This window comes from Prunus mume, linkage group LG6 (genome assembly GCF_029339155.1).
Source record: "Prunus mume cultivar Tortuosa linkage group LG6, ASM2933915v1, whole genome shotgun sequence".
NCBI lineage: Eukaryota > Viridiplantae > Streptophyta > Magnoliopsida > Rosales > Rosaceae > Prunus > Prunus mume.
In genome coordinates, this window is record NC_142703.1 from 2,532,981 (window position 1) to 2,559,563 (window position 26,583).

Below are 26,583 nucleotides of genomic sequence, written 5' to 3' on the forward strand. Positions count from 1 at the left end.
TTGATGCCATGCTAATTTTGCCTAACGACGGAATAGTTTATTGATCATACTAATGGTTACACTCCAGAGGAGCATTGTGTTTGACCAATCTCAAACTCTAATTTCATTGGGTTTCCATTCTCACTTTTTCCGTTGAATAATTCTAGCTTCATTAGAGCATCTCCAATGCTTAGGGTGTAAATTGGAGATGTAAAGCCGCATTTACATCTCTTTTGCACATCCGGAGGATGCAAATGTGATTTTTGCTCAAATGGGGTAGATGTATATCCGATTTTCTTGTATCAATTAGCTTTTTAATGGGAGACTTTTGATTCAGCCCAAAATGAGGGAAGTATTTATGAAGAATGACAAAATTCTAGTATTTGGAAAATAATGCCCTTAATCATTTTTAGATTGCGTTTTATCTTTATTTTTCGGATGGTGCCGAAAAGTCTTGCTTCTTGCTAGCCGCATGGAGCCAAAAAAATTGGATTTTCTTGCTTTAATAAACTTTCAACTAATGTTGCATCCGCTTTTATGTTGCCGGGATGATCTCTTCAAGTGACATGAATTTGATGATGCTTCTTCTATCATGAGTCCTTCACATGAAGTTTTGACTTCATTATGCTTCCATCATGTTGTCTATGTTGTATAGCTCTTCTTCTCATAAGCTATTCCAGTATAAGTTGTTGTCTTCTGCTTCAATTTGTTATGCTATATGATTATAGATTTCATAAAAAAACGTTTGCTCTTGTTTTGCTTATCCTGAATTCATATGTGTCTTCTGGTCTCCTGGATATAGTCTCTGAATAAATCTTAATAAAGTTGGATTGGTGAAGGAGGTTCAGACGATCATCATTGAACAATTGTTGCTCAACTAAAGTTGCTCCTTTGTATTTTTGAATGTCTTGCGTTGTAGAGATCTAAGTATTTACAGATTCTACCGGACTAAGCAGTTCATTATGAGAAACAATAATACTTTGTTGTACTATGTCTGGGTAAATACTATCTGTAAACTACTATGGGGGTATATTGGTGAAATATAATGTTACGTTCTTCCAAGGAGGGATATAAAAACTTATAACTTTTTTTAATTTTAAGGAAAATGAATTGAAATGAGGACTATTTTCAATATAAAGTTGACCTAAATAACCATACTTTGATAAAAAAAAATGTTGGAGTAATTGTGATATTTTTTTGGTTATACTCTAAATGCAGTTCTCTATATTCCACCATGTTAATACTAGCTAAATAACTAGTATAATGAAAACAGCTTTTAGTAATAATTTTTACATCAGGATGTGGATTATTTATTTTAAATTAAAAAGGAAAAGCTTGAATGTATAACTGAAGAAATGTATTTTGCTCATATTTTAATCTAATCATATGACTTTTAATATCTCCGGGTGAAAATCTATACCTTTCTCTAGTTAGGGTTTGAAGAAAATATGGATTTTTAGTTTTTTGCTCAAGGGAAAATTCTCTATTATGCTCAAATATTTGGGCTCATTAACCTCTTTTTCTTGTAAAATCATGCTTAAATTTTGACATCTTAAATTAATAATTCTAAAATTTCTTACTATTGTATCATACTCTTTCTTTTTCTGTTCATATTTTTCCTGCAAAAATAGAAAGTTGTTGTTTTGCTATTTTATAATCATAATTATATGCTAAAAATTCTTGACCAAGGTAAAATCTGGAGGTGTACATAAAAATCCTCCTTGTGGGTCTACATGATTGAAGTTTAATATATTTCCTGCTAAACTAATTTGTTCAATTCCTTTATAAGGGATTCTATTTTTTTCTTAGTCCAATTGTTTCTTTTTGAAAAACATTCCTACTGGTTTCTTCATTATTTTCTCTATATGGTTCATTAGTTTGCCTAAGATTTTGATGGTTTGTTCTACTTGCATTGACTACAAATAGTTCAGTTGAACTATGTTGGTCTTCTACTGGCATGCATTCTACTTCAATTAACATATTTTGATATTTTTTTTCTCCTAAAATTAATGTGTTCTAATCCTATATTTAAAATTAAGTCCTTCATTTCTTTATTTGACAATCTATGTAATCCTAAATCATAAGTCTGATATTTTTCTATATATTGTTCTTCATTTAAATTATCTATGTCATCTATGAGTTTATCAACTATATATATTATCAAAATTATGCTTAATCATATTTATTTCTAAGTTATCAAATGACATGTGTATTTCTTCTACTTCACTTTCTAAGTCTTCCATATCCTTTATTTGTTTATAATTAGTAAATCTTACTATTGCTTCACCATTACGATTTTCAAAAATTTGTGCTTTATTAGGTTGTCTATTTTTTGCTACTTGTATATTGGGTCAAATCCATTCTATTCCTTCTAAAAAGCTATTATCTACTAGTTTTGCCTCTACTATATTAACATGTTTACTACCAAAAGTTTGTACTAGATTTTAAAATTTTACATAAATTTATAATTATAGTTGTCTTAAACCTTTCCTACATACATAAGACTAATACTTACATTTTTGTATTCACCTTTGATATTGTAATTTTTCGTTCTTATGCTAATTTTAATACATTTACTAAATTCTCTAATATTCATGACGTAATTAGAATATATCCTATGACTGCTAGATTTGTGCTAAGATCTACTTCTGCCTTAGCTATAGCTACTTGCCGATGGTTATCCCATCTATTATCATATATGTATACTAATGCTTTAGTTCCTACTTATGCTCTTGTGAGTCCAACTATTCCTATTATAATTGTTCCTATATAAATTTGTTTATAGTGTAACTTTTTAAGATGCTCTATTGCTGTGTTACTAAGTAAACTAAGAGTTACTTCTTTATCTATACAACTTACTTCATTGACTAATGCTACTTACAATGCTATGTTTATTTTTAAATCTTCCAAATTGATATAAATTATACTTATTTTTCTTGGATTTTCCGAAGCATTTTCTGAAAAATTCTTGTGCTTCTTGGTCACTAGGGTATCTGTTCTAATTATTTCTTTTCCTTTTCTTCTAAAAAGTTCCATTTAATATTATCAAATGGATTTATTCTACTTTTTCTTTTATGAAAATTATTTCCTAAGGTTAAATTTTCTAATTTATCAATTAATTATTTGGGTAGTGTGGAAGTAGTATTGTGCACCATAGTCTAAAATATAGATAATATTGAGAATATTATCTTTTTTTGGGTCACGGATATTTCAGAACTTATCCATACACATATCATATAAATATCGATAATATCAGAAAATATTGATGTCAATAATTTCGCTCGCTCACACTTCAGTAATATTTTGTCCAAATATCGCTATAATATAGAAAATATCGATGTAATGAAAAAAAGAAAAAGAAAAACACAAAGGGGATTCAAGCCCCAACCATTTCACTCCTCCAATGCCTTAACTACCATGTTGCTTATGTTTTTGTGATAATATGCTAAAATATGTATATTTATATTGTTTTGTTTTGATTTTTTTTTTTTTGGAAGAATCATATTTTCACATGAGAATGTGAGTTTTGACCTTTCCTTTTTCAAGTTTCAACTTTTGAACTACTAATCACGTTTCAACTTTCATTACTTACCCTACCATTCAACCACTCACCTAACTAATTAGTTGTAGTCCTATTTCTATATATACAAATAATAAAATCAAACGGTCCCATGCCGTCCCCTTTTTCTCAACATCTTTCCAAAACAAGACATAATGCTCATGTCATTTTCAACATCTATCACCTCAATTTCCCTGCAAGTTAAAAAAACTAAACTATAGTAAGTTATTCTCATTCATTATTGTTATTTAATTTGCATGTTTATTATTATTTATTCCAAATGTTTGATGGTATTATATTTTAAATTGTGTCAATTAATTACTTATCAATGGCATGTGGTATTTAATTTTTCTATTCTTTATTTGATCACTTATATGTGTGTTTATTGTCTCTTAATTTATTATTAAAGACTTTATATACTTCCATCACATTTTGTTACATTTGTTTAATTATTTTTTTTTTATTGTTGGTCCATGCAGATTCTATTTGGACCTTACACAAAGGGTTCCATATTTAAGGTAAGTTCACAAACTTATATTTATATTATTGTAATTTATACAAAAATATTTTTTGTGGACCTGTGCATGTGATGTGAGAACCAAATAATACTTGCATGTTAATTCTTTGAAGTAATTAAGTAATGTTGTATAATTATTCCATAGGATAATTTTAATATGTTTAATATAATTTATTATTTTATTATAGAATTGGATTATTATTCATTATTAGGTTTTATTATTCCATATTATTTTCATAATTACTTAAATTCCTACAATTAATTACTTCCTATTTAATTCTTCCCTATAATAACTTTATTATCTAGGTTATCTTAGATAACCGTAACTACTATACTTTTTTGCCAAAAAATAATTACCTAATTTTCCATGAAAAATAATTGTAGGCATGGGCGGAACTAGGTAGAGGGCTACCATGGGCTCTAGCCCAGGTAGCCTTTTTATAAAATTAAAATATATTACATATATTTTAATGTTATTCATCCCATAAACACTTAGTAGCCCACTCAAATGTAGTTTTGTAACCCATTGTCTACTCAATTTTTGTAGGCATATAATCATATTTAATTTGTTTGCTCAATTAATAAAATAATCTCTTAATAAACACTCATGATTTTAACTCTCAACCTTTTACTATTTTATCCCAATATGTACTTTAATATATTTCTAGAAAAACTATAGAAATAGTAAGTATTCAAACAAAAATTGGTCCTTAGATTTTAAGCTAAACAACTTTAATTAGCCCACTCATTGAAAAATTTCTGGTTCCGTCCTTGATTGTAGGAACGTTTAAGATGTCTAGTGGAGTTGATAAACGTGATCCAGCTTGGAAGCATGGAGACCCAATAGACGAAAACAAATATGGCACAGTTTTCCTTTCTTTATCGTTCAAATCTTTGCATACATGAATTGTTATAGTCTAAATAAACAATTTTACCTTATAATGCCATCTAAATTAATAGATTTGGAATCCCTCCATTCAAATCGAGTCTAAGATTACTTATATTTTGGGAGTAGCTCTGGCAATATCAAAATGCTTTCAAATAACCATAAAGTTTCATTTTGTTTATATGGTTAATTTGGCAGTACACAAGATTTTTATTTATTTTTAAAAGAGTACTTCTTGGACTCTAAAGTCTAAACGATTGACTTTGATATAGACATTGAAATGATTTAAGAGCACAACCCCTTATTTGAATATCTGAATCCTAGAAATACCAGATTCAGACGTAAGTGAATGGTCAGAGGTTTGAGTACAATTGTCAGCAGCAACGTGATAATATTTTGTTCTATCCTATTATCCAATGTATTATATTAATATTTTTATTTTCGCGTTTGATTTCCACAAGTTAATACGATGAATATTCCCGATTACTTTCTTGTTAATTCTAACTTTGGCTTAAGAAGAGTAAGTAGGTTCCTTGAAAAACAGATAGGCATATGATTTTTCTTGGTTTGAACTTTTACTAACATAGATAAGACTTTTCAAAGTCATCAACAAATTAAATGGAAAACAAACCGAAGATGATATCAAACTCTATTTGGTACAGTGGTACATACCTGTCCTTCTTAGGTAAAGTCGTCAAGGATTTATGTTAAAGTTTAGAAGGACGGACCCTTCTTGGGAATTACAAGTAAGTTTTTCTGGTTTAATAGTTGTGAAGTTTTATCATAAAAGGCCTCGGTGTCATTAATAGTGGAACAACTTATTATATGGTGTATTTGATTTGGTCAAATTTCTGGTGTGGGATTTCAATATTCTTCAACAATTTAAACAACGGATAATGTTAAACTGTATTTTGTAGCTGGGAAGTACATGTGCAAGAATTATGGTTGATATGGTGCTATAATTTTTTCACAGTTAATTAATTTCTACAAAAATTCCTTGACGTCCATGGATCAATATGAATTCTCAATTTTGAATTTGTCAAGGCTGATTGGTAACGTATTAAATTTGTCCTCTTTCTGTTGATATATAAGGCTCTATATGCATGTTAAATTAAGAGAGCTAGGAAAGGAAATAAGAAACTAATTAACATGGCTAAGGCACAAAGCTGCCTCCTACTTTATGATCTTGGCACTTTCTATAGCTGTGAATCTGTTATTGATTTTCCAATTCTGTGTGGATGGAGAGTGGAGACTCACTTGGAGTAAAGGAGCAGCAGAGGAAGCTGAGCGTGTGGCAGCAATTTCTTGCTCAGGCCATGGAAGAGCCTATTTGGATGGGTTGGTTCTTGATGGGAAGGAACCAGTTTGTGAGTGTAATTCTTGCTATGAAGGCCCAGATTGCTCTGAGTTTGTAACTGGATGTGCAGCAAATGCTGACAGGTTTCCCCCTATCCGTCGCTATTATGCCCGAAAGATTTTTATGATACATATATTCATGTTGCTTTTTTTGGCAGTGGAGACCCATATTTCTTGGAGCCATTTTGGATGCAACATGCAGCCCAAAGTGCACTTTTAGTAGCAGGGTGGCATCGGATGGGATATAGCTTCCCTGATGGCTCTTACATCTCAGCAGAGCTAGAGGGGCACATCCGTAAATTGCATGCCACTGTGGGAAATGCAGTAACTCAAGGAAGACACATTGTGTTTGGTGCTGGCTCAACCCAACTTCTCAATGCTGCAGTTCATGCATTGTCTTATAATTCTTCCAACTCCTCCTCACCACCTGCAAGTGTTGTAGCTTCAATTCCTTATTACAGGGTTCGATCTCTTATTACTTCTGAATTTGGCTTTACAATTCCTTGCAGCTTATAATCAGTTATTGCCTACAAATAGTTCTGCTTATTGCTTAGAATCCCATATGCATGATTAACTTTTCTAACAAAATTTAATTTTGATGTCCAAAATTCACAGCTTTACAAAACGCAAACGGAATTTTTTCGATCATTGGACTACAGGTTTGAAGGAGACACATCCTCATTTCTTAACAGTTCAGAAGCTGGCAAAGTTATTGAGTTTGTAACCTCACCAAACAATCCTGATGGAAAGCTGAATAAGGCAGTTCTTCACGGCCCCAACGCCTCCGCAATATATGATCGGGTCTATTACTGGCCACACTTTACAGCAATTCCGAATCCAGCAGATGATGATCTTATGCTATTTTCACTTTCCAAACTCACTGGTCATGCTGGTTCTAGATTCGGGTAAGTAACAACCACACATTATTGCACTTCTGTGGACTTTTCCAATTAGATATTTTTGGATGGCGGTCGGGTTTCTTTCATGTTGATGTCACACATTATGTAACATTGTGCGTAATACATGATGTTACCTCACCAAGGGTGTGAAGAAAAGCGCCAAACCTGTTTCAACTAACCAAAGTAAACAAATCAGAGTAGTTAATTTGTGACCCAATCGAACTAAACCGTCTAATATTAATTTTATTATCTTTTTGACCCTCTTGAAACTTTTGTATTTGTTTTCGCCATATACTATATATAGTCTTTCATCCCATACATAGTTGATATCAACCATTTAATAATACAAGAAATTAAAATGCTTAGCCAATTTAAATTTTATCACTCACTCTAATATCATGTAAAAAGTCGAGGTTGCACGCCCCAAAATCAATTGGCAATTCAAGGAGTGGCAAAACTCCTTTAAGTCTCTATGCTTGGTTTCTTCACTGGCCGGTAGATATCACCCCCTTCACTAACTACTATTGTTGGGGCCTTGTGCAGATGGGCAGTAATAAAGAACGAGTCTGTGTACCAAAAAATGACGGAGTATATGAGTACAAGTAGCATGGGTGTTTCTCGAGATGCTCAGCTAAGAGCTTTGAAGCTTATCAATGTGGTGCTTGAAACTAGAGGCAAGCAAATCTTTGAATTTGGATACCACACCATGAGGAACCGCTGGAAAAGCTTGAGCAAAATCTTGTCTTTGTCAAGCCGCTTTTCTCTGCAGAAACTTGGACCCCGATACTGCACTTATTTTCAGAAAATTAGAGGACCCTCACCAGGTAATGTCTCCACTAATTCAAGAATATTTTCTTTGTCAATAATTGAGTACAAAATGTCGATTACACCCCTTTTGTGTTAGATAAGTTTAATAATGATTTTTTTTTTTCATATAAAAACAAAAGTAGTTTAATAATTCAATCCACTGTTCACATATATTTTCTTTGTCACCATCAACCTTTTCTTTGTCACCATCTGCCTTTTCTCCTTATGCAATTTCTTCCAAGTGGAACTTTGACCGCATGCTTAAGCAAAAAGAATGAAAAACAAAACGTCACTTCCATGCCATGCATGATTACGCATGTGGAATATGTACATTAGTTCAATAATTCAATTCACTATTCACACACAATGTTTCTGTCCCACAAGCTATATTTTCTATTTATGCAATTTCTTCCATGTGTAACTTTCATCTCATGCCTAAGCCTAAAAAGGAAGAAAAAAAAAACATTACTTTCAAGTTTCATCACGCATGCATTGCATTTGTAGGGAAGTAATTTTTACACTCTCATTTTTTTCCCTTACATTCTTTAATTGTTCTTATGTTTTGGTTCTCATTTTGTTCACCCCATTACTATCAGAAAAACTTGTATGAAAATGAGGATAGCACTGTTTTGTTATCTTCACCAATCACATCTGCTACGTGAAAAAGTTATCACGCATGACATACTGTGATTGATTGGAAATAACAAAATAGTGCTATCTATGTTTCATATAAGTGTTTCTCCATTACTAAAGTACTAAAATAAGAGGGGGAAAGCAAATGGACAAAGTAGGAGTGTTAATGATGTCACCCTTAACTCAATAGACTAAGTCGAGAAAGTACCATACATTGGTTATGGGAAATAAAAACCCCAAAATGCAGCCCAAATTTCTTCTCATAATAAATGTTATTATATTATATTTTCGAAGTGCGAACCTTCCGTGCCCTAGCTAATTTGCACCAATTTTAATCTCATGGCAGCATATGCGTGGGTGAAGTGTGAGAGGGAAGAGGACACAGATTGCTATGAAGTCCTCCAAGCAGCCAATATTACTGGGCGTAGCGGAAGCCAATTTTCAGCTGAAGACCGTTATGTACGTCTCAGCCTCATAAGGAGCCAAGATGACTTTGATATATTGATTCAGCGACTAACCCAGTTGGTCTCAGAAGAAAGACAGCAGCAAAACCATGCAAACAATTTCTTGCAGCTCAAGAAGCCTCTGATGAGCACCTTAAGAAGGGGTCTTGTCTATTAATAATTATCACCTTCAGTCTATCAAATGAATAAGAAAATTCCACCACATATGTACATATTATTAAATTGAATAATTATCAACTTTACGTACACTCGTCGTTAGTTTTTTTTCCTTTTTAACATTCTATAAAACTTGAATAAATTGTGGAGTTCATATGTTATTTGGTATTTGTAGTCTAAGTGATTGTGGTTCTGAGATGCATCATGAATACTTCATCCTGTGGAAGGTGTTTGAGCAAATTTCCACATGGGAAATATTCGCGGGTTGATTCTTCACTATTCGAACTTCCTTCTTGAAATTGATACTTAGGTGACGAAAGGTAAATTTAACGACACTTAAACAAAACGCAACAAACTTCACACACTCTAGACCTTGACCAAATACTCTTATGACTAGTCAACTGTCAGATATGAATTATACCAAACAATAACATACACAGAGCATACCAAGATGTACCTGCAAGCCTAGAGAATTACTAGTGACAACCTAGGCACTCAGAAAGGACCCGTCAATCTAGGCATCCCCTATGCTAACAAAAACTATGGTGAAAGTGTGTGAAATCATCATAATCAAGTAAACACCAAACAGCAGATAATGATGACTAGTCAACTACAATGACACAAACCCAGAATTCATACGATGACTAGTCAACCACCAAGAACACAAACCCAGAATTCATACGATGACTAGTCAACCACCAAGAACACCAGAATTCATACGATGACTAGTCAACCACCAAGAACACAAACCCAGAAAAATTACAGAGATGCAATTAGAAATTGTTCACCCAGAAACCCACCATTGGAAAAAACTGGGGGTCATCAACCGACTAGACAATCCACTAAGTAGAAAAAGATTCTTACAAAGGAACACAAGCAAGCTCAAGAAAAAACTAGATCTATTTAGGAAGATGAGCTATGCCTCCTTTGTGCAATCTTCTTCTCCAACTTAGTAAAGCTTGAAGCTCAGTTCTTCATGGCAATGACAGCTCCTTCTCCAGCTCATTCATCCCATGGCACTAGCTTGCAAGCTCTAACTCAGACAGAAACCAAAATTTGGATTCAAAGGAGAATGACCAAGTTCTTCAAGAAACCATACTCTTGAAGAAATCAATGTTGAATTTGACCTATATATATATATATATATATAGAGTGTTTGATCTAGCAAGATGAGGTTTTCATATTTAAAATACAGTTTTCAAAAAGAAACATTTTGGAAAACTCAAAGATGAAAAATATGAAGGCTACACTTGAGGAAGAAGAGAAAGTGTACAAAGAAACATTACAAAACTTGCCTACAAAAGTGACGACTGTCAAATTAGGAATCCTTTGACCTTTACACCCAAAAATTCCCTAGTTCTGAATCAACACATGGTAGCAGAGAGAGAAAGAAGAATATGACAAAATAGTTGGTTATCCAGCTGGAAATCCTACAGACTAGTCATCATTTTATGAAATCAATTTAATGCAATGTGATGCAATGCACAATTTACCTTTGTGAATTTGCTTGAACCTCCATAGGATAGTTATTAGTTAAGAACACCTAGAGAATCTATTCTTAATCTAAACTTGAGCTTGATAAAAACAATACAAATCCTATTACAAAATAAACCCTTCTCTCTCTCTCTCTCTCTCTCTCTCTCTCTCTCTCTCTCTCTCTCTCTCTCTCTCTCTCTCTCGATCTCTATGAAAAAATCAGAGTAAATACATCACAATTGAGGGGTTTTGTCTATTAATAATTATCACCTTTACATTCTATCAAATTAAATAAGAAAATGCCACCATAGATTTGCATATGTACAGGAATCCTTGGTATGGAGGACAGTAATTGTGGTTCTGAGTTCCATCATGAATACTTTAATAAACATATTTGTCCAAACTACTATCCTTTGATTAAAGAATGCAAAATACATACGAAAAAGAAGGAAGCAAATGGAAATTCAATTCACAATATTGTCCATTTTGCTCTGTGGGAAGCATGAAGCTTCTCTTATTCGTGTTCTTTTCGTCAAACAATGTTATTTTTAGGAATATTTTTTTATATGTATGTAAATATGTAAGGTTAAATTGTATGTTTTGTAAGACGTTTAATCAAAATTTAAGAGTGCTACTACCTCTAATACCATGTGGTATTTGAGAATTTTATGATGATATGTATTATATATTCGCCTTTGGATGTAAACATCTAAGATTTATATCCGACTCATATAGACACTTTCTTCCTTAGGAAAATTGCTTCTTCTTCGAGTAATGAAATTTCAATTATCGAAAAAAAGATATCACATGTTGGTTTTTGCAAGGCATCGCAAGCATGTTTGAGTTGAAATTAGTCCAACATTAGAAAACTAGAGTTCCTTGAAGGTCTTTATAATACTTATTCTTGAAAATAGAATAGTGAGGATTGGGCTATGCAAGTGGCCCAATTGAGTGGCTTGTGGGTTCACTAGCAGAACTACGAGCACTATGTAGGGGCAAAATTCTGTTTCAAGGACATTGCAATATGCAAGCCTCTATTTGAAAACCAATCAATTTTTATTTTACTATCTTATTTAATTTCGTAATTTTATTTACTGTTAGATTTAATTATTAAATTAAATAATTAGTGTAATACTGATTGTTGATTTCCCAACATCACATTGTTTCAATATGATTAGAAACTGAGCCAACTACAACTATTGCATGTACTCGGGAACTGAATAATTTATGCTATTGTATTCTAAGTGGTAGAACAACTAAAGTAAGTACGCAAGCATGTGTTCAAAAAATGAAAGCTTATCATTAAATTGAGACACATGCTATCTTTTAATTGGAATGTTTCGTGACTTAACATCATATGGTAAGAACACCTCACACAAGTTTTTCTCCTATATCTCACGTAAAGTTCTCTTCTTTTAAACCAAATTCCTAGAGCATACTAAATTATTCTGCCAGATATTAGATAGTGAAAAGGTGCATGTACATAGTAATTTGTGGCTCTAGAGTTGTGGTCGATCCTAGTATATCACAAGTAAATGTCCTTGTCCTTGACAGAGATGGTGGGCCTCTTTATGTTTAAATGTTCATGCAGGCATTGCCTCCCAGCTCCTTAAATTTGTGTTTGTTATCCTTTTCCTCTTGCATACGGTTCTATATGTGCAAGAATAATACAAGAGCCTGACAGAGGAAACTGAACAAATATGGCTAAGTTACAAAGATCTTACTTTGTGTGCTTTGCATTTTCTATATTTGTTAATCTGTTATTCGTCTTGAAACTCTATGTGGGTGGAGAATGGGAGCTGAGTTGGAGCAGAAGAGCAGCAGAAGAAGCTGAGCACGTGGCAGCCATCTCTTGCTCAGGGCATGGAAGAGCCTACTTGGATGGGCTAGTTCTTGACGGGAAGGAACCTGTTTGTGAATGCAATTCTTGCTATGGAGGCCCTGACTGCTCTGAGTTCTTAACTGCTTGTGCAGCAAATGCTGATAGGTACTCTCTCTCTCTCTCTCTCTCTCTCTCTCTCTCTCTCTCTCTCTCTCGCAAAGGCTTGCTCACTGGAAAATGATAGTTAGCTTTGGATTGAATTAGAAGGGGCTGGCTCTTTAGATCTGTGATTTATATTTCTTTTGACACATCCAAAGACCCAAAAGTCAAAAAATCCTCTCTGCGATAAACCCCGGTCGCTTTATTCCAGGGAGCAAATTTGAAGCCTCTGTTAGTATCCGATCAGTCGCCTGCTTTTATTTTGAAAAACCTCTAACATTAATCATGCCAAGACTTCCAATCCATATCACCAATTAATAGAAAGGGAAAAACAGAAATGCAACAAGAGGGAATTTGAATTTTTTTTTAAAATAAAATTTGTTTTACGTACATTCTAGGGACTTTGGTTTCTCACATGTGAAAGGGACTGTATCTACTATATAAATGTGAATGTCATGGTCCAACATAGATCCAACAAAATGAAAGGCAAGGGAGATTTTTCTTTTGGAATCATATATATCAAGTTTTCCAAATGCTGCTGTTAATGTATATATAATGATGACAAGGCTGGCAGTGGCCTCGCCATATCACATTTTCCGGTTTGGTTCAGTCCGGTTCACCGATTTAATAGCCGTCCAAATGCCTACTCTTGTAAATTACATTGTCTCATGAATATATGATATATATATTTGCTTGCAGTGGGGACCCACTTTTCTTGGAGCCATTTTGGATGCAACATGCAGCTAAAAGTGCAGTTGTAGTAGCTGGCTGGCATCGAATGAGCTATACCTTTTCTGATCAGTCTTACATCTCAGCAGAGCTTGAGAGGCACATTCGCCAACTTCATGCCATCGTTGGAAATGCAGTGACTCAAGGAAGATACATTATTTTTGGTGCTGCCTCAACCCAACTTCTCAATGCTGCAGTTCATGCACTCTCTTCCCATAATTCAAGCTCCTCCTCCTCGCCTGCAAGTGTTGTAGCCTCAATTGCTTATTATAATGTGGGATCCTATAGCTTACTGCCTATTTATTTTAAGTGCAAAGCATAATAAACTTGTATCATCTCTATATTGGTATATATATAATATTAAAATGTGTGAATGTGTGGACCTACTTATGTGGGTCACATTCGTTTACATAAAATCATCAATTGAAATGGTACAAATAGTAGTAGTACTATTTTATGTTTACAAATTTTCCGACTGATATATGTGATTTTGATGTTGGATTTTTGCAGCTTTACCAATTGCAAACAGAGCTTTTTCAATCAACGAACTATGTGCTTCAAGGAGATGCATCCTTGTTGCAGAACATCTCAGATGATACTACTATTTTTATTGAGTTTGTTACCTCTCCAAACAATCCTGATGGGCATCTGAATAAAGCAATTTTTAAGGTCCGAATGCCAAAGCAATCTATGATATCGTGTGTATTACTGGCCACATTTTACAGCAATTCCTGCTCCAGCGGATGATGAACTCATGATATTTTCAATTTCAAAATTCACTGGCCATGCCGGCAGTAGATTTGGGTAACAACCTAACTATCATTTTCCTTTCTTGCAAACCTTTGTTTTAAAAAAAAAATAAATAAATAAATAAAGTTTTACGAATCCTTTAAAGTTAAAAACAAGGAAAAATTATTTACAGTTGAAACCAAGAAAAATCCTCTTTGGTAGTTTTAATATTAAACCCTTGTATCAATGTTGTGCCTTGTGCAAGTGGGCAGTGGTGAAGGATGAGTCTGTGTACAAAAGAATGAGTGAATATATAGAGTTAAGTAGCTTAGGTGTTTCTCGGGATGCTGAGCTGAGAGCTTTGAAGCTTCTGAATGTAGTTCTTGAAACTGGAGGCAAGGAAATCTTTGAATTCGGATACAACAAATTGAAGAACCGCTGGGAAAAATTGAGCAACACTTTGGCTCTGTCAAACCGATTTTCTCTACAGAAAATTGCACCCCAATACTGCACTTATTTCAATAAAACCAGAGGAACTTCACCAGGTATAACGTCCTCAATCACTCTTACGCACGTAGTCTAGTGGTAGTTCCAAGGCTAGGAAGAGTGGTAGTTCCAAGGCTGGAAGAGGTCAGGTTTGATTCCATTTTGAACTAGTCATCTTCTCTTCGTATGACTAGTCAACCTTTGTTTTAATTAGGATTTCCAGCTCACTATTTCCAATTGGGTCTTAACCATTTTTTATTTTGTGTCATTTTCTACGAATTTCTCAGCTGCCATGTGTCTATTCTGACATAGGAATTTTTGGGTAAAAGCCAAAGAATTCCTCATTTGGCAGCTGTCTCTTTTGTGGAAGTTTTGGAAAGTTTTGTTTGTCATCTTTCTCTTTTTCTTCCTCAAGAGAGAACCATCATTATTTTCATCTATGAGTTTTCCAACTTGATTTCTTTTTGAAAAACTGCATTTGAAATACTAATATGCATAGCTACTTAAAACACTCTCTCATTTATATCTAGGTTAGATTCAAGACTGATTTCTTTAAGAGTATGGTTTCATAAAAAAATTGGTATTTCTCCATTGAATCCAAATTTTGGTTTCTGTTTGAGTTAGAGCTTGCCAAGCTAGTGCATGGGATGAATGAGCTGGAGAAGGAGCTGTCATTGCAATGAAAAACTGAGCTTCAAGCTTTGCTAAGTTGGAGAAGAAGATTGCACAAATGAGGTATAGCTCATCTTCCTAAATAGATTTAGGTTTTTATTGAGCTTGCTTGTGTTCCTTGGTAAGAATCTTTTTCTACTTAGTGGATTGTCCCGGTCGGTTGATGACCCCTAATTTTTCCCAATAGTGGATTTTTGGGTGAACAATTTCTAATTTGCATCTTGATAGGTTGACTAGTCATCTTGGTGGTTGCCCGGTCGGTTGACTAGTGAGTGGGGCCTGCCATGATCCTGGCCCTGCCCCCCCAAAAAACAATTGTTCCTACACATATTGGATTATATAATTGGAGCTCATATTTTGAAAAATAACAGACCATATGAGTTGTGTTAGAGGTTGGGAGATGTTATTAGAGATGATCGTGGAGAGTTGATTGCAGCAGCAACCAAGGCACTGCATCATTTGCAATCAGATTTGGCCTTCAACTTGTTAGTAACTTGGGGTTGCAACATATATATTTAGAGTCAGATGCACAAGCAGCAATACGGCTTTCCAATGTGATGCAGATTTGGGCTACAAATTTGTTCTAGTAAATGAAATTCAGGTTTTGGCTAATTTATTACAGAGTTATTTTGGTCAGTTTTGACCTCGTACTTGTAATCATGCGACTCATAGCCTTGCACTTTCTATTTCAAACCTTATAGTTAGGATGGAAGACAAACCTGAATGGTTGTCTCTCATTCTTATTGATGATGTTATGTTTGCTTCTTAATGCAATGTTATGATTTTAGTTCTTAAAAAATAAAATAAAATAAAATCAATGCCTTTCTATAGTCTATTATTTATTGTTGCAGGATTGAATTTTTTTCTTTTAAAAACTTGTGTTATGGTTTGGCCCCCCACACATACAATCCTAGCTCCGTTCTTGATCTCAGCCACAGTAATCATCTTCAACTAGACTATTCTAATCTAATTAATCTCGCGCTTGATGAATTACATGTGCAAGTACAAAGTAGTCAAGGGAAGCTAAAAACCTTAGCTAAACAGAACCTAACAACATTAAATCATACAAACCATGCTAGTTTATAGCTTCATTGACTAATTTTCAATAAACTTTAAACATTAAACAAATACATATTAAATGTGACCAAAAATACATTTTGTCAAAATTAAAATATGTTCAACAACATAATTAAAGTGTACATATTCATGTTGTGGCTTGCAATCCTTTGCGAGAATTGATATTCTTTTGTTATTGCTTCTGAATCAATAAGCAATTTTTTCAATATAGACAATCATATAATTCACTAGAAACTTCTTCAGCATCTTGTTGTCAAGGCTGTTTTAACAACTGGGTGAGTTAGGGGCGGCTAAGGACTTGACTATTTACTTGAAATCGAAGTGTTTTTGTTACGATGTAAGGAGAGGGTTGTCAAACAGATGAGTTCTTTTATTCTAATGTGTATATTTATTGTTGCCCTACAACTAAATTCATAAATAATTGATTTTTTATTTATAACTTTAATAGATTAATATATACATTGGACTATATTTAAAATAGGCTTATATTTTTTCCCCAGAAACTTCCGTGGGCTACAGCCCACCACAGCCATTGACATGCAGTGCAGCTTCCGTAAATATACCGTGTAGATATATATAAATATGTAATATTATATATATATATGGTGGAATCGTCAAGGCTTTCCGTAAATATACTGTGTAGATATATATGTAATATTATATATATATATATATGGTGGACTGTAAAGTCGTCAATGCTTTCCGTAAATATACTATGTAGATATATATGTAATATTATATATATATATGGAGGACTATAAAGTCGTCAAGGCTTTGCCTCCTAACGCATATTACATTTGTCATTGCTGTCCTGTTTCTAGATCTGTTTTACATACATCATTAAGTCTCCTATATATATCATCATTAAGGCTCCTATGCAAGAGCCTGAAAAAAAAGAAATTAGACGTATATGGCTAAGCCACAAAGCTTCTACCTTGTGTGCCTTGCATTTTCTTTAGTTTTCAATCTGTTGATCTTCAAACTATATGTGGGTAGAGAGTGGGAACTGAGTTGGAGCAGAAGGGCAGCAGAAGAAGCTGAGTATGTGGCAGCCATCTCTTGCTCAGGGCATGGAAAAGCCTACTTGGATGGGTTAACTCTCGATGGCAAGGAGCCTGTTTGTGAATGCAGTTCTTGCTATGGAGGCCCTCACTGCTCTGAGTTTTTGCCTGGTTGTGCAGCAAATGCTGGCAGGTCTCTCTCTCTCTCTCTCTGTCTGTCTCTCTCTCTCTCTCTCTCTCTCTCTCTCTCTCACACACACACACACACACACACAAAATAAACACACTATATTCTTAGCTAGTTTGGGAGCTTGGGAAATTCGGAGGGCAGAAAGGTTGTAATGAAAAGAAAAAAAATAGCCCAGAAGTTTTTAATTCAGAAAATCTGAAAACTAGGAAGCTTAGGAAAGTCCTGCAATAATAAAATAAAATAAAAAACATAAATGCAAAGTCTAGGGGATGCGAAAAGCAATGTTTACTTTATTAATAGGGTTTAGGATTTAGGCAATGTTTCTAAATTAATTCGTACATCCATTACAACCATTTGAAGATTTTTTCAAATTAAACGTGTCTCATTAGTTATATCCCCACATAACATGTTTACTTGTAAATAAGGGTAGTTTTGGAATCCAAAAAATAGAATATATCAGATTTTAAGCTTGATTAGGTAACTTGCTTACTTGGATCCTAGTCATCGGGTTTAATTTGAAACAATTGGGTATTTTAAATAGAAAAATAAACGAATAGGTGATTAAAAATGAATTTTATGGGTCTAAGCTCAATTTACTTTATTAATATATGGATAATGCTAGGAAGACCAACTTTAGATACCAACTTGTGTATCATCTCTCTAATAGAGCGTGTGACTCATTGTATTGATGGGCACCACCTCTATTAGAAAGATAGTACACAAGTTGATATCTAAAGTTGGTATATTTAGTGCAATGTACTTGGTTTTTTTCTTTTATTATGGAATTTGGACCACTTGAAATTTAAAGACGAAAATATAACATTTAAAATAATCAGAGGTTGCCTGAGGATCATTTCTATGTAGTATTGGATCCGTTTGATACGATCATCCTTTCAAAAGTAGTGAACACGGAAATCGCACAATGGCGAGATCCGTCGGGTTCATATCCGAATTAAGGCGAAATCCTTCGTGAGACTAGGAGATCATTCTAGGACTGACTGTGGTCCCCATCTTACTGCCCACGAGCCGCCACACGCGCTTCCTAAGCGAAAAAAATCAACAAAGACTCCTATCCTAGGTAAAACACCCTATTTGAGCCACTTTTGTTCTTGGACCTACCCCAAAAAGTGGCGGAAATGGCCGGAGTAATCTGTCAAAACCGGGTTTCGAAATCGTTCTCCTATGAAATCAACCAATTCCTATCCAACAGGCAGCTAGAGCTCAAGAAATAGGTGAGAAATACCTCACTCATCTGGGTGGCCGGATGACGGAGAACGAGCCTGGTCAAAATTTTAGATCACGAGGATTCCATTCTTAAAATAAAAATCTCTAATAGTTTTTACCTTTTTGAATTTATCATTTACCTAATAAAAATTCTAAGGGCAATAATAAATTAATAATTAAATATTAATTTTAGGTTTGGGTTATTACATGAAAGATTCCAAAAAACAAAACTCACATGATATTAGTAATGTAATGTTTTAAAATAGGGGTCTTTTAGATACGAGGATTATTCTTGATAAACTCTAATAGTTTTGAATTTATATTTAGAATAAAATATTCCCTCATATATACAATAGACAAAGAGTAGTGGATGGTAGCTTATACGTATTTCTCTGAAAAGAATTATACCTTCCATCAACAAGGGATCTTTTTTGGCACCATCTCCTCCATCATGCTGCTTAAATGCTTCTACTAGCTTTCAGATGAATTATTTTGCTCTTCACTCTATGTCAAATACAACACTATGTACTGCATAATGTTACGGTGTAGTATTTTTTTCTTTACACAAACGATATCGAGGGAAAGGAATTCAAACACAAAATTTCACATGCAAAGGACTTTGGAGCCAAAAAAATTTGGTAGGACGGGTTCATATTTCTTTTTTCTTTTTACTAGATAGATTAATTACTTCCATAAGTGACCACCAAGATTTCTGTCACCATGTCAAGAATAGGGTAATACAGTGGCTTGACAAAGGGAATATCCAAAAAAATTAATTTGTGCCAAAAGCTACTCTACCTAAGTCCACCTTTTCACTATTAAAACTTACCTCCAAATTGAAAGCTCCATTCAATTTCTCATCCTAATGCAGAGCGGCCCTTTGTAACTTGAGGCCCAAGGCAAAAATGTAAAGTGTGCCCTATAAATAAAGTAATCACTAAAATTATAATGTTTTATCAATTAATTAATTTTATTATTAAAATTATAGCATTCATTGTTTTACAACATGAGCCTTCCCATTTGTTATTGTTTGATGATAATAACTTGAGGAAAAATGTCATCGTGTTCATCCATAGGGAATTTGCAGTTAATTTCTCTTACATGAAACTTTTCTAAAAGTAAATCTGCCATTTTTGCATCATAAATTTTCAATTCATTTTCATTTTCTGCCTATTCTTCCAAATGAATATGAACAATTCATTTGGTAATCTATTATAGAACTCATGTTCCCCCTGCAAAACAGATTAAGACCCAAGAAAAATTATCTTTGTTGCTTATCTGGGTCTGGACCTGAAACCCATCTCAATTCTCAACGAATAAGTTCTCAATTGGCGACCTTGAATCTACAAGAACGCCCATACAAAGTGATTATTTGGAAAATAGCAGTAACATAGAGAATAAATAGACAAAGAGAAAGGACTTACAGCTCTATTGGCTTCGTCTCGTCTGCCATGGAGAGGAAAGGATAGGGAAAAGAGAGAGGCGATTGAGAGGATAGAGGCTGCGGTTTGACTCCGTGAGTGAGGGAAAATTGAGACAACAAGAATCTAAACCCTAGTATGGTCTGGTTTTGCAACAAGAATCTAAACCCTAGTATGGTGTTTTGTTTTTTGTTTTTTGTTTTTTTTGGGGCTAGGATTAAAAAACAACATATTTGCTAGTATATATGGGTTAGCACTCACTTTTGGGAAGAATTAAACTTTTGTTATAAAAAGGACGGATAAAATAAACACCACTCTTAAACAAATATGCACGCCTAGTTATTTTATATTTTTTTCTGAGGACTTTTAGTTTTTTTATTTGTTTTGTTCCATACGTATATATGGCTTAACTGGATTTTTTTGTGCCCCTTTCAATTATGGGCCCCAGTTGCCCTGGCCGAGGCTGGCTCTACATCCTATTGAACGGAGCTTCCAATTTGGATCTAAGTAATTTAATGGTGATTTTTGAAAAAAAGAAAATTATATTAATGGCACATCTAAACTTTATGATCTTCATTATCAGCTCATATGTGTTGTTGGATGCAGTGGAGACCCACTTTTCTTGGAGCCATTTTGGATGCAACATGCATCAAAAAGTGCACTTGTAGTAGCAGGTTGGCATCGAATGAGCTATACCTCTGCGGATCAATCTTACATCTCAGCAGAGCTTGAAAGGCACATTCGCAAACTTCATGCCATCGTTGGAAATGCCGTGACTGGAGGAAGATACATTGTTTTTGGTGCTGGCTCAACACAACTTCTCAATGCTGCAGTTCATGCACTGTCTTCCCATAATTCAAGCTCCTCCTCCTCGCCTGCAAGTGTTGTAGCTTCAATTCCTTATTACAATGTGGGTGCCAAACTTACTGCTTACATATTTAACGGACAAAGAATGAATAAATAAACTTGTATCATCTCAAGAAATCATCTTCTATATTATCTCTCTATAGTATATAGATAGTATTAACATGTGTACGTGTGTGGACCTACTTCTCTGGTGGGTGATACCTGTATACATAAAATCACCAATTGAGATGGTACAAATAGTACGTAGTACTACTACAAATATACTGCTGACTGATATATACAGTTTTGATGTTCGATTTTCCCAGTATTACCAAATACAAACGGAGTTTTTTCGTTCGATGGACTATGTATTTCGAGGAGATGCATCCTTGTTGCAGAACATCTCAGATGCTACTAATGTTATTGAGTTTGTTACCTCACCAAATAATCCTGATGGCCAGCTGAATAAGGCAAATGTTCAAGGTCCAAATGCCAAAGCAATCTATGATCGTGTCTATTACTGGCCACATTTTACAGCAATTCCTACTCCAGCAAATGATGATATCATGATATTTGCAATTTCTAAGCTCACTGGCCATGCTGGTAGCAGATTCGGGTACGTAACAACCTAACCATCATTTTCTTGCATATCTTTTCACTTCTATTTATTTTATTTTATTTATAAACTTTATCACCTTGCTATTATTGGTGACTTCTTTCCCTTCTATATCACAACTTATATCCAGAACGAAAAATGCAGAAAATGAACTGCATCTATGACGTTTTTTGACATTTTTCTATTGATCGGGGCCATATATATTATATTAAACTCACACACACTACACGGATGTTAGAACTCGAACCTAGGACGTTCTTTCATGGGGGGGAGCAATTGCTCCAAAACACTACACTAATAAGTCCTTTGCTAGTATATGTTCTATACAAAAAGACAAAGGCCCCCTATTCAATTTTCCATTTAGGCATCGAGTTGAAAACAAAACCCTTTGCGGTAGCTATAATATTTGTTCTTGTGGCTCTTGCACAGGTGGGCTGTGGTAAAGGATGAGTCTGTGTTCCAAAAGATGGCCATGTATACGCTCATAGATAGCATGGGTATTTCTCGAGATGCTCAGCTGAGAGCTTTGAAGGTTTTGAATGTAGTCCTTGAAGGGGGAGGAAAGGATATTTTTGAATTCGGATATAACACTTTGAGAAAGCGTTGGGAAAAATTGAGCAACGTCCTCTCTGTATCAAATCGCTTTAGTCTGCAAAAATTTGCACCCAAACACTGCACCTTTTTCAAGAAAACTAGAGAACCTTCACCAGGTAACATTCCCATCACGATTATATAATTAATTGCTGTGTATTTTTTGTAACATACATTTCTTTCATCATTGAATAATTGTTAACCCTTTTTTTCACCTACGACCTAGATTTGCAAGGTCGTGGATTTAGGCATACTTTGCCATTTTTGTGAGATTACGGGCGTGCCGCGTGCCACTATTTTTGCAATATTACAAACATAGAGAGAGTGGCGGGGCCAGAAGCTAATCTGTTTGGGGGGGGGCTAATACTATAAATTTAAAATTATATAGAGTTATATTTTAACTATATTGCATATAATGCTTAAGAAATAATGGGATTTTCATGGAGTTTTGGAGGACCACGGCATGTCCGGCTTGCATGTGGCTCAATACAACCATTGATTAATTGCGTCAAATATTAACTGTAATCAAACAACTGAACAACATAAAAACTTAAATTAGTTTCGGTCGTCAAAGGACTTGACCACTCGAAGCCTTATCGTTGGGGAATCTTCACGGTTGCAAGCATATATATCATTTACCAGTGAAGCATTTTTCTCTCTTTGATCTAAATTTCATTGCTCATTTCATGTTGAAGCATTTATAATTTCCTTTTAGCTAATATATATTCATGCTATTCAACACTACTATGATTCTGACCAATTGTTGCGTACCGGATGTGGCTGTTGGATGTTCCCATGATCACATGATTCTGATATATAATATTATTACCTCTGAAAATTAAATTAATTAAGTAATCAAAAGATTTCATTTATGAAAAATTAATAAATTTCCTCACTGCAGCTTATGCATGGGTTAAGTGCGAAAGGGAAGAGGATAAAGATTGCTATGCAGTCCTCCAAGAAGAAGCCAACGTTTACGGGCTTAGAGGTTCTCAGTTTGGTGCTGAAGATCGATTTGTGCGTCTCGCCCTCTTAAGGAGCCAAGATGATTTTGATCTATTGCTTCAACGACTCAACCAATTAGTCTTGGAAGAAAAGTCATCGGCAAAGCTATTTTGTCCACGATTTGAAGACAAATTAGCCACAAGTACTATGCTTAATATCACCAAACGTTCTTAATGACAGGACCCAACCCAAATTCCACTTGGGAATCCGAGCCGAACCCTGTGTGTGTCTGACACCTGGCAGATGCCGGGCACAAATGAATAAATAGCCCTTCTATTCAAATTCTCTTATTATTTTAGGCCTGACTTATGTCGAAAATTCGGTAGAGTCGCCCTTGTAATTTTATCATTTCCCAAGTTTACACATGTCAAACAAATATATATATATATATATATATTTATATTCCCAACTGCCAGCATGCATATAATATGTAAGAGAAGATTTAAGGTTTAGGTTGTTATTTTTTCATAGTGTAAAATCAGTATAACAAGTCACAAACAGATTAAATTTCGTATGCGTGTTATTTGAACTAGATTAAATTTATGAAAAAGATATGATTCAGATTTCATATAAAAAAAAAAAAAGAAACAAGAATCACATTCTATACCAATATTATACCCTTAAACGAAAGACTGTTCGAAAAGACAATCTTATATTTTACAAAAGCAATCAAAATATTAAAGTATATATATTATATTTTACAAAAGCAATCAAAATATTAAAGTAAATTTAAAAATTTCTAATTGATTATATTCTGAACATAATAAAAATTAACGGATAAAAATAGGCATTTTAAATAGATTAATTTATAGGTATAATTCAATTATACATAACCCTACATTGGCAAAAGATGAGACGGAAGGTGAAAACGGCCCAGTGGTGGCTCACGGTGCACGCCACGGTCTGATGCGGGGGACATTGAAAATGTGAGTGGACCAAAAATAAAGTTTTGAAACTAACTATGAACGTACTAACCCCACTGTAAAACCAGTTGCAAAAACTTAAACAAGCTCTTTATCTATGTTCATACAGAAATCACGCATTCATATCTATATTTAGATAACCATTTACATACTTATTCAAAACATCCTTCCGCTGAAGACATTGAAAATGAAATTTAGTCTACCACCTAGGCGCACTCATTTTATTTCCGTCAATTCCCTTATTTCCGTTTAATCCCACAAATACCCCTCAATTCCTCGTACACCGGCGTCACGCCTCGCAGCCTCGGGAAACACGAAGTCACCCGAGCCGCAATCATCTTAGGATTCAGGAGACATTTGGTCAACCTGATCCGCATTCCTCGCTCCCACAGTCCGAACATCCCAAAGACTCATGAGGTAAAAGTCAAGCATTCTGACCTAACCGAAGGCAACGAATGTATCTAAAGGCAACAGAAATACCGAAGGCAACATTTATTATATTTGGGTACCTAGCGTGGTTTTAAGAAAATATAAATTTCTGGAAGGTATGGCATAAATAAGACGAATTCTTTTATCTTAAAACTCTACTGCCATCTCATCTGATAGTTCTCTGAAATTCTTATTTTTCATATTTTTTAAGCATTCTCAACTCGGCAGCATATAAATAAAATATTTAACCTCAGCAAAAATATGCTAGAAAAACTCGAGTTATTTAATACTTATTCAAGATCAAATAATGAAATTGAATTGCATAAATTCATTTATGAAAATAAAAGTCCACTCACAGCTGGTCGGAGCTAGCTGGACCTTTTGAAGGTCTTTCTTGGTCTGCTTGTGCCTGTGCCTGATTAAACCATCATAATATTTTATTAAAAAAAATTCTCAATAAAATCTTTAATTAAAACCCTGACCTCTGGCTCCTAGAAGTGCATGCATTAACCTTAAGGTCATTCCTCTACCCACATAAGCTTTTCTCATGTTTAGAATGGTCTAGAAAATATCCAGGACTCAAAAAGCGATAAACTCCCAAAAAGTCAACCTGGTACCCCGTGGGGTCCACAACTTCCAAATTTCTGATCCGAGGGTTCCTAAAGGTTCCAATATGCAGTTCGGTCTCAATCGGACGGTCGGATCGCTCACTATAGCAAGATTGGGCGATCAGTAAACCTAACACGGTTGGCATTTTTGGAGTATCCGGGACTCTAATTCATGATCCGTCGAATCCTAAACGATTCTGAAATTATCTAGATCAACATATTTGAAATTGACTGTGATCCAACGGTTCAAACATATCGAACCCGGAAATTGGACAATAGGCGAGATCCGTTTGGGGTTCAAACGTTAACCAAATTGGAATCCGAAAGTATCTACGCGCTCGTAAGGACTAGGGATCATTTTAGGATAGAATGTAGCCCCCAACACCTTACCCACGCGCCGCCCACAAGCCGACCGCGGGTAGGTGTGCAATCAATTTCAGGCATATGGAAATACTCCAAACCGCCGGCCAAGATTCCTACCCTAGGTGTAAAACCTCATTTGGAGATAGTTTTGTTCTTGGACCTACCTCGAAAAAAGACTGGAAGTGGCTGGAATCGCGAATCCAAAACCGACCAAACTTTGGGGTGAAAATTAACCCACATCAGCTAGAAAATTTTCAAATCCTACCCAACCATCAATTAGAGCACGAAAAATAGGTGGAAATCCATACCTTATTTCTCTAATTTGGCGGCCAGAGGAGAGAAAAACAACCAGCCAAAAATTCAGTAAATTATGGTCGGGTTCAATGCCTCTCTCCGGTGGCTCGCATGCACCTGTCGGCAGGAAGGTGGGGCTGTGCAATGGAGGAGAAGCCGGTCCTTTCTGAGTTGGTCCGATGACTAGCGGTGGCCGGGCAGCCATGGTTTGGGAGGAGGGAAGGAACCGGCTGGAGAAAAGCGTCGAGGGGGTTATCGTGAGGGGAGAGAGAGATAGAGAGAGGTTTTAAAAAAAAATCTAACTTCCAAAATTACCATTTTGCCTCCTCAATGTATTTTAATCTTATCTTCCTCGATACAACTCGGATTTGAGCCCACTATATGTCTACGGACTTATTTCAATGTGGTCTATGCAACGATACAAGCAAAATTTCCAATTTCCTTCGTGGTCAAAAAGTCAACTTTAAACCTAATAAAATATTGTAGGGGTAAAACAATCTTTTCTCATAATAAATTAATAATTTAAAACTAATTAAGGATTGGGTTGTTACAATCCACCTCCCTCTGTCACTCGAAGAGTTAAGGGTACTAATCCCGCATTTGATCCTCAGCTTCCCAAGTAGCCTCCTCTACATTATGGCTCCTCTACAAGACTTTCACCAGTGG

At 34.8% G+C, this 26,583-nt stretch overlaps 3 protein-coding genes and 2 long non-coding RNA genes across 5 annotated transcripts; 4 read left to right on the forward strand and 1 right to left on the reverse strand.

Moving 5' to 3' along the window:
• The first annotated feature begins 5,823 nt into the window (after nt 1-5,823).
• LOC103336216 (tryptophan aminotransferase-related protein 4-like) lies at nt 5,824-9,417 on the forward strand. Its single transcript, XM_008239249.3, has 5 exons — nt 5,824-6,381; nt 6,456-6,759; nt 6,913-7,202; nt 7,740-8,020; nt 8,983-9,417. The coding sequence occupies exons 1-5, from the start codon at nt 6,122-6,124 to the stop codon at nt 9,255-9,257; spliced, it is 1,410 nt and encodes a 469-aa protein (XP_008237471.2). The 5' UTR covers nt 5,824-6,121; the 3' UTR covers nt 9,258-9,417.
• LOC148915816 (uncharacterized) lies at nt 5,995-7,744 on the reverse strand. The gene is made up of 2 exons (XR_016128255.1): nt 7,586-7,744; nt 5,995-7,370 (listed from the first exon to the last, which is right to left on the reverse strand). It is a non-coding gene; the product is annotated as an uncharacterized LOC148915816 (long non-coding RNA).
• A 2,896-nt stretch (nt 9,418-12,313) lies between the features above and the next one.
• On the forward strand, nt 12,314-14,472 carry LOC103336278 (tryptophan aminotransferase-related protein 4-like). The gene is given in 5 exon segments (XM_089053768.1): nt 12,314-12,719; nt 13,413-13,716; nt 13,953-14,109; nt 14,112-14,137; nt 14,140-14,472. Coding segments are annotated over 5 exon segments (885 nt in total). The 5' UTR covers nt 12,314-12,432; the 3' UTR covers nt 14,251-14,472.
• Nucleotides 14,473-15,298: 826 nt separating this feature from the next.
• LOC148915817 (uncharacterized) lies at nt 15,299-16,143 on the forward strand. The gene is made up of 2 exons (XR_016127655.1): nt 15,299-15,392; nt 15,567-16,143. It is a non-coding gene; the product is annotated as an uncharacterized LOC148915817 (long non-coding RNA).
• A 1,173-nt stretch (nt 16,144-17,316) lies between these two features.
• LOC103336279 (tryptophan aminotransferase-related protein 4-like) lies at nt 17,317-23,560 on the forward strand. The gene is made up of 5 exons (XM_089054834.1): nt 17,317-17,600; nt 20,849-21,152; nt 21,415-21,704; nt 22,134-22,414; nt 23,197-23,560. Exons 1-5 carry the CDS (start codon nt 17,317-17,319, stop codon nt 23,472-23,474), a joined length of 1,437 nt encoding a protein of 478 aa, XP_088910960.1. The 3' UTR covers nt 23,475-23,560.
• Nucleotides 23,561-26,583: the final 3,023 nt, after the last annotated feature.